We start from the raw sequence: 10,759 nt of genomic DNA on the forward strand, positions 1-10,759 counted from the left end.
ACAAGCCTATCTTACTTTGCTATGTAGTCACTATGTTATATATTCATTTATCTCCATTTTTACTTGTCTATACTTGTTGATATTTATACTTATCCATATTTAGATATGTATATGTTTATATACAAGCATATATATCTCTTGTCTACAAAACAGAAGTCCCTATTGGTTTCAACCTCTTCAAGAGCCTGCAGACTTGCTCTTGCTGGCCAGAAAGGTGTGTGCTGTTGTGGAGTATACAGATAGTTTATGAGAAAAAGCATATTTTCCCAGCACAGGGATTCTCACAGGAATCTCAGTGCAAAGCTCCCTTGAAATCTTTCCCCTAATATAATTGTCACTAATTAGGCCAAGTAAAGCTAAGAATGTTAGGGACTTGACCATGCATTGTCAGGATAATAAGACTTCAAAAGAGATCATGATTGCTATGGCGTAGTGGGATTTTAGAGGAGCAGTAAAGTGACTCCACAATGTATTTCATAAAATGTGTTTCTTCAGAGCACAAATTGAAGTGAGCAAACCACATCACTTAAATAACGAGGGAAGGTTTTATTCAAAGCATTAGGAGATGGCAGCAGAGACCTCAGCTGCTCTCTGCCCTTCTGCAGTGAGTCTGTGGGACCACATTTAGGCAAAGGAACCTTGAAAGGGGTAATCACCACATAATCAGCAGCAGGCAGTTTTGAATATTCTCTCCTGCTACACAACATGCTGGAATGCCAGTTTTGTTACTTGGGGCAGAAAGAGGAAACTAACTTTTCTTCATTGACCTATAAGCAGATCTTCTCATATGTGAAAATCTGGATAATTAAAGTTTTATCACCACAAATGCTTTTGGAGGCATAGCATTTTCCAGATGTTTTGAGAACCTGGTTTACAGAAATCCAGTGTGACACTTTTTGCCTTTATAACGCTATGTTTTAAAAATCTTAGACTTTAGAAAAATGGTCTCTGTTGCTGCCACTGGAACAGCATCTCTAAAAGATTGCATTTGACAGTGGAAGTTCAGTTTCATCAGGTAGAAGCGTAAAGGCCTTTCTGCACATGACTTTGCCCCCAACCTCTCCTTATGCACTGTACATTGAGTTGAAAGTTGGTTCTTAAAGGCCTTGGACCCACGTGATGCTTACCTAGTAGCTCAGGTTTCTTTCCTGACAGGATTTGGTAGAAGATGTGATAGTCTCTTTCACCGGGTTGCTGGAAAATCACTCGGGATTTCTCCAATAAATCTAGTCACACAAAGGAAACTTCAGTGAGAAAGGCTCTCGGAGCTTTCAGATGAGCAATTGTGTTTTTTAAAAAGGAGAGAGTTTTCTGCTTACAAATCTCAATATCAGCAGATGACAGCTTGCCTGTAGTTCCAAAATGGATTCGGATAAATTTACCCTAATTCACAAGAAGAATATTCTAATTAGTACATATAGTATACACAAAGGGAAACAAAGGATGCTGCTTGACGGCAATCATTTGGCCCAGAGAATCAGTTTATGCCAACTCCTTGGATTTGCACAGGCGGATTTTCAATGAGAAGTATCCAACAATGATACTGTTCTTCTCCAAGTCTAAATCTGTACATACAGCTATGTAATCTGCTTGTGGAGAAAGGATAACAGTATACTAATCTGCCAGGGTAAGATACAGGAAAGCACACTGCTTCTAGTTCCATGATGCAGGTTTTACAGTAATGCAGGACTCAGAGCAATAAGCCTAGACTTAGGAGACACAAGCTTCTTTTTTTGGCTTCTCCTCATTTGCAGTCCTAACTTATATGCAGCTACTTACGTCAGAAGAGTGTTGTGATTTTACATGGCTTTGCCCATTAAATTTGCATATTCATCCATCCCAATTCATAAAAATTTAGTAGTTTTCATTTAGTTTCTCATATTCAAACACATAAACTTTTTACAATAATTAATTTCTGTTCCAGCTGACAAGCTCCTTATTCAATTGTGTAGCTTAATTTCTGTTCCAGCTGACAAGCTCCTTATACAATTGTGTGGCTTTCCACAGATGCTTACAACCTCTAACCCTCTCCACACCTTCCAATTTAATTTTTAACTAGGTTTGTTAGGGAAGCATGGGCTCCAAACTCAGGCTGTCGTCCTCATGCCATTCTTTTTGGACTTCTGAGCCAATGTCAACCAAATGTGGCAGAGGCAGAGCTCCTAAACAATTGCTCTCCCGAGAGGCCCAAGGTCACACCAGCAGGGAGGGACAAGCAGGGGCAGCTTACTGAGCCAAAAAGGTAGATGTTATGGGTCAAAGGTAGGAGTACTGGTGCATGTGTGGGTGTGCAGAGAGGGAGGATGCCAAAGGGAGCAGAGACTGTGGTGTATTTCTGATATTTAGTGACGACAGTATTATTATAGGAAGTGGGAGTAACTCAGGAAAACATGGTAGGAAAATAAGGCTATGTGGCAGAGAGAGTCCTAGGGAAGATCTGCCATTGCTGTTCAGAGGGCTTCCTAAAACTGGGCTTTGCTTGTCTGCTGTTAATTTTAAACAATTTAAACATTTTAAACAATTATTCAGAGTGGATCTTTCTTTGTTCCTTTTTGTTTTTTAATCCTTTCAGTAGGTTTGGGTTTAGGTGTTGGGGGTTTTTGTGTTTGGGTTTTTTTGTTTGTTTTTTTGTTGTTGTTTGTTTGTTTCTGTTAGATTCTACTTAGTTATTTTAAGTGTGGAAATCCAATCATTTTAGTGGGTAAAATGAAAAGTCATTTATGAAGGGCTTATGACAGAAATATTATTAACTGGTCATTGTTGAATTAGACATCACTACATTATGTTACAGACTTACAAAACGTGAGGAATTGTCGTTTCTCAGGGTTTTGGCATTTCCAAAAGCTTCTAGGGCCGGGTTTGCTTGAATGATTTGATCCTCCAAGGTTCCCTGGGAATCAAGATTGAAATACTGTTGAGAAACCTACAGGCCACAGACTCAGCTGTCAACTGTAACTCAGCCATGCATTCACTTACAGAGTGGAGCCTCTACACCAAAGTGATTTATTTAGCTTCACCCCAGGGGTGGCACAGTGTGAATGGCATAACAGCAAGGTCGTCAGGCAATTATGAGCACTTTAAAAGCCTCAAACGTTCTGCTGTTCCCCACTGTTTTGCTTAGTAGCTTTCACATCTTGTGCCATCTGCATGCGAAAGAAGTCACTGTATCTTCCCATGTACTGCGGAGCATGTGGGGACATCGGCGTCAGTGTGTGTAGGAGAAGGGCTATTGAAGACAGTGACAAGCACTAGAATGCCTCAGATTTGAAAGCACTCAGAGCTTGTAGTATTTGGGATTTTTGGGGATGAGAAAAGCTTTAACTGTCACTTGCACAGACTTCAGCTTGCTGAAGCGAATGACTTAATCCGCCTGGGCTCCGGGGATGCTTCACTGGGGGAACCACATAAAGTGAAATGCTGAGGTTTGTGACACATCTGACAGAGCCCAGCACCATTTTGGCATGGAAAAGGTAAAATAGCAAAGCTGATGACTTACCCCGGTTTTGGTAGATGGCTGCAGACAAAATAGGAACACAATGGAAAGAGAAAAAAAGAGAGAATGTAAATATTGACATGAAGAACAATACAAAATATAAAGATTATCAAGGTTAGCTGTCTAGTGGGCACCAACACACAAGTCTTCAAAAAGGCTTGTGTGGCTGTTACTTTGTATTAACCATACATCACAATGCTGTAAATAACAGATATTGCAGCTAGAAGATATTCCATCTAGTTTATCAGCCCAGATTGCATTTTTTTTTCATTATCATCATCCTTTTCTCCCCCAAATAATCCAAAATTTTAAGTGCAGCATGATCTCATTGCCTAAAACTTGTCTGTTTGCATTTGCACCCTTTTATTCTTGCCATCTGGCAGCAGTCTCGCTTCCCTGTCCAGTTAGTTGGTGTTTTGGTTCATTGGTTCCTTCATCTCCAGAGCGAAACCACCATGAGCACCAACCATGTTTGCATGCAGAGAGCTGGCTCTGGACCACTCAGTCATTTGTTAAGAAAGCCTTGAAGGCCTCAGATGAATGTGGATTAGATTTTGATGGCGTGAGTTATGTGTATAGACTCAAAGCCTGGCTGAAATTTTGGTCTTACAAATACAGTTCATAGGAATCAGTTAATTCACCATGCAAGAGCACTGAGCCTTCAAGTGCAATGAAGCTCATAGCAACACAAGATAAAAAGCAGCATGAATACAGTATTCACTGTAACCTTAGAGAGCACTTATAAAAAACCAGCACTTATCCAAACAGAGTTATAGAAAAGCTGATTGCAAAAAAAAATCTTTTGTCAAAACATTCCATTTTCATGGTGAATAAAGAAAAGCTTTCAACAAAACAGACATTTTGTTGAGAAGTTATAATTCTAGTCTTTTTGAAGACTATTTTCTTTGTGAAAAAAAAAAAAAAAATCCCAATCTTTACAGTCTCCCCATCTTCTGACCAGCTTTAACACAATCAGAAGCAAATTTAGCATACACAAAACCTAAAACTCCTGGAGAAAAGAGCAGCAGTAACAAGAAACTGTCCAGAACCAGGAATATGTTTTCTGCTCCATCCAGAGCGTGGCAAGTTCAGCTGTGCATTGCCTCTCTACCTTCAGAACAGCATGCTGTCAGTACTGCAACTTGAGAGGTTAGTTGTGCACAACTATGTTGTACACAACAATGGAATCTTGGGAGCCTGAAATAAGACAGTCACTGGCAGACTTACGTTCTTTTTACCAGTTTCACCCAGGGCTGCCACTGTGGCAAAGTACTGGATGACACGTTTCGTGTTGACAGTCTTGCCAGCACCGGATTCTCCGCTAGAGGAAGGAGGAAGACAACATAGGCCTTGCTCAAACAGATGTAACTCATCCTTTCAACCCCTTTCCAGCCACCTCCTCCCCTCAAGGCTGCTTTCAGAATCACTGACTCTGATGTCTGCAGCGTGTTGTTTGGCCATTGCCATGGAAATTACATCAAATTGACTGAATGAAGGGGTGAATTCCTATGATAGCAGTGACTCTCTTCACGTGACTGGGCTCAGAAATCCAGACCAAACCTGCATTACACTGAGATTTCTTTAAGCCTGTGAAGTCTTATTGCAAACTTCCAGACTGAGTATCTGAGGTAGACCTATATACAGCTAATGAATCAAGTTCCAGGTGATATAGCTGAGATTTCAGGAGCCAACTTGTATTTCATTTCAGGTTTCTTTTTCTTCAGAGTTTCTCACAGCAACAGAGTCTCAAACCAGTCAAAAAAGAAACACTTACGTGATCAGCATAGACTGATTCTCCCGATCTGTGGAGGGGAAAAAAAAGACAAACTTAACAGGGTGTGCAAATTGTTTATTATAATTGCAAATGAGTACTAACTACTCCAGAATCAGTCCTTCAAGGACAGGAGAGAATCACATGAAGCAGAGATGGAAAGATAAAAACTAGTATCACCTCGAATGACCTCTTGCAATGAAAGCCCTGCCCTGAATCCTTCTCTTGTGTTTTTTTTCAAATCGGTATTAAAAACCTGTGAGTCATACACATTCCCCTGTGTCTGGGAAACCATAATAAAAAAAGTAATTTCCTGTTACCAAAACGTTTCTTCTCTTACTCCTGGGTGTGTCTTTGCTCACATCTGACCCTTCTGCTCCTTCAATACCAGACCAACAAAGTAATTTTGCTGTTTTTTCACAGGCCATTCCTTAAAATGCTGGAATGAAGCAAGCTATTGTCGAGACCTAATGGCCTGATCAGAAACAAGCCTTTATTAGAACAATTTGCAACCTTAATATATTATTAATCAAGTTCAGCAAATCATAGCAGTTTAGCAAGTCACTGCATCTCAATTCTTCTTTTTTCTTAACATCCCAGTCATCGTGGCAGGCCACATACTGGATAGTCTTATCTAATAAAAGAGCATTTCTTTGCAGCCACACGCACATCCCCTCTGCCCAGCACTTTCTGTCCATTCACAGCTGAGGCACTTTACATTTTATTAAAACCAGGTAACAGCAGAATGTGTTCCAGTCAAGCCTCTTTGGGATTTGCCCTGCCTCCTCGCAGGACCTGGTGCGAACACGCTGCTGCTGCCCCCTGCTGATGAACTCTTTTTTTTCCCCCAGTAACTTGAGGGTCAGGGTGAGAATATTACACAGGGAAATCCGAAGTTCAGTGCCACAGAATTGGCACCCAGAGACACAGCAGGTGGTGTGACAACGAGCCGTGGCAAGTTCATGCAAGTGAGGAGCCCACAGCACCCTCGTTAGCTGGCCTTGGAATGCATACATTCCAAGGGGGACAATTCATCTTATCAGTGTTAGAATACAGAGCCTAAACTGACAATAAATGTTTTTTTCATGTTGGGAAAACACAGACGTTTGGGACATGGGCCCTTTTCTATTACAAACTGATGGATTCACCCGGATCAGACAGCTAAATTTGTGCACCTTACAGATAATGCATGTATGGAGCTTACCATTACCAGAAGTACCACAGGAATAAGCAGGGTTTTTTTAAAAAAATAATATATATATGTGTATATATAGAGAGAGAGAGAGAGAAAGAGATACGAATCCATAACAAAAATCAGCAGACTGCCAAGCCCTGTTGCTTGTAGAGTATTTTCACATTTCTTACACGCTGCAAAAGCTCTCACAAACTTCCATCCAGTACAACCCCATTGGCTAATTAAAGCAAAAGCCAGTGTGAAAGCAAACTGTGCCACTTACTCCGCAGCATGTCGTGGTACGCGTTATCCGCGATGGAGAAGATGTGGGGAGGAGCCTCTGAGCGCCTCTTCCCTTTGTATGCAGCAACAACCTCTGACTTGTAGACAGGCAACCACTTGTAGGGATTTATAGTCACGCAGAATAAACCAGAATAAGTCTAGAGAGGAACACAAAACAAGAGTAGAAAAACAAACTCTTTCAGTGAATAAAGGAAAAAGTCGTGGTTAACCAAGCAGGACCTGGTGTTGCCAGCTTCTGATTTGGGTTTGGATTTCAGCCTTTGATTTGAATTTCTGAAGATGGTGATCTGCTAATTGACTTCCTAATGGCCATTGATACCAAAAATACAGATATGGAAGCTTTCAAAAGGGGAAAAGTGGTTTTGGGATGTCAACCAGAAACAGAAACATCCCCTTCAGTAAAACAAAGGAGCAGCAAATAGACCTACATCTGATTTTCTGCCTTGCTACCCCACAAGAGTTGTTTCCTCTTGAAAACAGGCATTGTGATGGAAAGTTACAGTTTTCCCATTTGAACTCCATTCTTAGGAGGATAAACAACCTCCCATTATTAATTTCATATGAGCACCTTGGGACAATTTTTGGTGGACGTTCAAAGAGAAAACAACCTCATAGAGTTATACTCCAAAGATGTGGAGCTTTTTCAGCTTTTGGGGAAACACAGTTGGTAAAAATATATCTTTATAGTTGTTCTTTGGACTATCTACAGTACAAGCTCACTGGGGCCTGGATGTTCTGAGAAGAAATGAGCTTTCAGTTGTAACCTCAGGGAATTGGTGTCAGCAGGTACTTAGTCCAGCTTGAGGCAAAAATCTTCAAAGAAACCCAGTTGTTATATGGGCACAATCACTATGTGCACACAGATTAATTAGCTCAGTCAAATTCTAAAAGTTTCAGGTGAAATCTAGGCCTCTTCCCCTAAAAATAGTATTAAGCCTTGGCATGAATCCTCAGTCATGTTTTCTACCAGCAAAACAATAAACCCCAACCAGAAAATGGATTAAGGCAAGATGCCAAATTTAACTTTCTACCTATACTGATCTGGAAACAAAGCTGTGCTTTAGGCCATACATGTCTGTAAAGGGATTATTAGAGAAATGCAGTAAGTGCTTGATAATCAGAATTTAAATGGGAAAAAAGTTGGATTTGCTCTTCTGATGAACACCAAAAATCAGAGCAGAGATTGGCTGGAAAATCAATAGATTCCTCTGACTGATTTCAAACACAACTGAATGCAGCAAACTGAGAGCAAAATTGTGGTCCTTTAAAATTAGATGCTACTGAAGCTTGTTCTGGTGCTGACAGAAATTATGGTAATCATGTCATGGGAAAGATACAGAACAAAGGGAAAGATCAGAACGAAACAAGACAGACGTTAGCACCGAAAATGAAGGGCATATAATTACTAAATTAAGATAGAAAGGCTCATACTTTAAAGAAGTTGTGTTTGTAAAGAACTCTGAGCTTGAGGCAGTTTCTTAACAAAGAAATCCCTATGGCTTGTGTTGACATAGATTAGTTTGAGAAGATAAAAATAAACTGGGTCTCCCCAATGCCTTGATAGAAGAAAATACATCCCACGCCACACATCTCCTAGGCAAGCAAGCAAAACCGAGGAGCTATGCAATATCTTAATAATTTGGTTTTGTCTGTCTTTATTTGGACACGCGTTAGCTTTGAGCAACTTCTTTCTTGAAAAGATGAGCAAGACCCTCAGTTTTGTGACTTATCGAAGTTGCAAGATGAATATGAAGAACACAACACGTTCAAACATGAAGTCTGGACTTGAAGTGCAGGTGGCTAAATATACCCTGTGTTGGCCCTTACATAGATCATCCAGTTGCTGTAGCGCTTCCTCAGGTTGTACAGCACAGACGCCTCGTTCAGATGGGTCAGCATAGACATGTCCTCAATCATGTCGAATTTGGGAGGGTTCATTGTCTGCACGTCATCTTCTTTTATAGTCATGGTCTGCAAAGACAAAGAAATACAGAAATACTGGAAAACACTGGGATTTTCTGTTGCTTCACACACCTTATAGGAGGAAATATATTTTTCCCCCTATAAGTGGAAGTTCTTCAGCTCAGTCCCTACATAAATATTATTTGTTTACATAGATATCAGAATAATGGGGGAAGGTTGAGACGACAAAATAAGAAGCATGATGGTATGGCTGCAAAAGGAGCCATGAAATTTGCCTACAGCCTGGGTTTTTACCTGTGGGGACCAAACCAGAACTGGCTGGTTGCAAACCTCCAGGCACAGACTGCCCATGGCTGTGTGGTGGCTGATGATCAACAAACCCACCACTGCATCACTGGTTTCCCCTTGGTGGTTTTCCCAGTATCTTATCCTGATGTGGTACCAGTTACTGGGCTTCCCCTTCACAGCCCGTTTCATGAAACAGGCAACTGTGCTTAAACTAAGACAGGGAAATTATGGAGCTTGCAGCTCTGGCCTTGTTAGTCAGGGATCAGACAAAACCAGTTTTGTACCCTTCCGTCCGTTGTCTGCACAGTCACTTTGCCTTCACTGGTTTCTGTAATTTCAGCTTCAACGTAAGCTTTCTTTTCATCAGGAACCCAGCATTTCTTCTTCCCTGTGAATTGATGGAGATTGAGGGTTCACAGCCTTGCATCAAACAGTAACACTATGCCTAGCTAAGTGAGATTTCTGGGTTACTTTTTCTACACAAGTGACACAAAACCTCTGGGACTGCAGCAGATTGGCAGTGCCGGGGAGCTGCCTGATGAAGCAGAAGGAGTAGGGCTCCCAAATGTTGTCTCCCTTTGAAACTACAGCTCAGCTTCCTCTAGATCCTTCCAACACAAGGTGTCAAAATATTTCACTAATGCTGGCTAAGCCTCAGCCTCCACGGGAAATCCATAATCATTATCACCAGTGTGCAGATGGAGAAACTGAGATCTAAGCCCAAATTAAGGCGTAAGCTAAAAAGTCACACAGAGAATTTCAAACTGCGCAAGAAATTCAACCCACATTATTTGCCTGCCAGCTATCAGATTTAACCTTATTCCTTCATATTTTTCTGAGGTTGCTGTTGAAAAACAGCAATATTAATAATGTGCATTGAGTTATGTATGTGCCTTTTAGAGTTTGGAGTAGCTGCATTAGACTTTAGGTCTTTAGTTACAGCAACTGTTGGGAATAGGGAAAGGCTGAAGTTATTGGCATATTTACACTCACTACTAAACCTCAGGGCTCATATAAACCCATTTCATGAAAAATAAATCATGAGAAACTAAAAGCTATCATCACATTGCCATACAGCTTGCAAATCAAACGAGACATCTAGTCAGGCCACAGAATCTCTCATTGCTGAAATATCAATGTCTGATGTTTTTCTCTCAAACTGACAAAGAGATGATTCCCCTTTTAGCAGAGCAGTACCAATACACCTTGCCTCTAAACCTAGATAATGACTTACTTACCATATATTATTTTTATTTTGTACTATCTGTAGTTTTTTAATAGGTTTGCCAAATTAAGGAACCAGAACTTGGTTGAACCAGCTACCTCCAACAGCAGCAGCACAGCAGTGACAACGGAGGCTTTGCATCCTGCTTTCATTCTCGCTACATTTCCTTGACTACACTTGGATATAACCCTCATCCCTCTTAACCAGCCACTGGCAGCACAAAGGGTATTGCAACTCACCATCGAAGGCAACGGTCTGAGCCTTCATCAGCTCCTTCTCGCTCTTTCGGAGGTAGGGAGCAGCCTCCCCAAACTCTGACATATCGACCATCATCTTGGCAAGGATTCGAGGTGGCACAGCTCACAGAGGGAAAAAGAAGGGCACCTGATGTACCAGAGAAAGAGGGGGAAAAAACCCAAACAGATGTCTATTTGGTGAACGATCCAAGGCAATATAAAATGCTCAGCACAACATGGCAGGTGGGTGATCAAAGTGATGATTAATTTGAATCACAAATACCTGACACAGATTTGGAGCTATACTGCACCGTTCCTTGGCTCAGCTTATTTAAAGCCACTCAGA

The 10,759-nt window shown here is 41.0% G+C and overlaps 1 protein-coding gene across 4 annotated transcripts in view; it reads right to left on the reverse strand.

Annotated features, from left to right (window-relative positions):
• Positions 1 to 10,540, reverse strand: part of MYH15 (myosin heavy chain 15) — a 45,435-nt gene extending 34,895 nt beyond the window's left edge. For 2 of the 4 annotated variants that reach the window (XM_027883235.1, XM_027883236.1), the window contains exons 1-10: positions 10,417 to 10,507; positions 9,237 to 9,340; positions 8,569 to 8,712; positions 6,722 to 6,878; positions 5,268 to 5,295; positions 4,709 to 4,814; positions 3,497 to 3,514; positions 2,798 to 2,890; positions 1,320 to 1,383; positions 1,128 to 1,226 (exon numbers count right to left, since the gene is read on the reverse strand). In XM_027883235.1, the coding sequence (XP_027739036.1) occupies positions 1,128 to 1,226; positions 1,320 to 1,383; positions 2,798 to 2,890; positions 3,497 to 3,514; positions 4,709 to 4,814; positions 5,268 to 5,295; positions 6,722 to 6,878; positions 8,569 to 8,712; positions 9,237 to 9,340; positions 10,417 to 10,507 (904 nt within the window). Of the gene's footprint in view, positions 1 to 1,127; positions 1,227 to 1,319; positions 1,384 to 2,797; positions 2,891 to 3,496; positions 3,515 to 4,708; positions 4,815 to 5,267; positions 5,296 to 6,721; positions 6,879 to 8,568; positions 8,713 to 9,236; positions 9,341 to 10,416 lie in introns of all 4 variants that reach the window. The other 2 variants (XM_027883238.1, XM_027883237.1) reach the window with 2 other exon arrangements.
• Positions 10,541 to 10,759: the final 219 nt, after the last annotated feature.

Source organism: Empidonax traillii, unplaced genomic scaffold (assembly GCF_003031625.1).
Source record: "Empidonax traillii isolate 1590-97213 ecotype Southwest subspecies unplaced genomic scaffold, ASM303162v1 scaffold121:size1714817, whole genome shotgun sequence".
Taxonomy (NCBI): domain Eukaryota; kingdom Metazoa; phylum Chordata; class Aves; order Passeriformes; family Tyrannidae; genus Empidonax; species Empidonax traillii.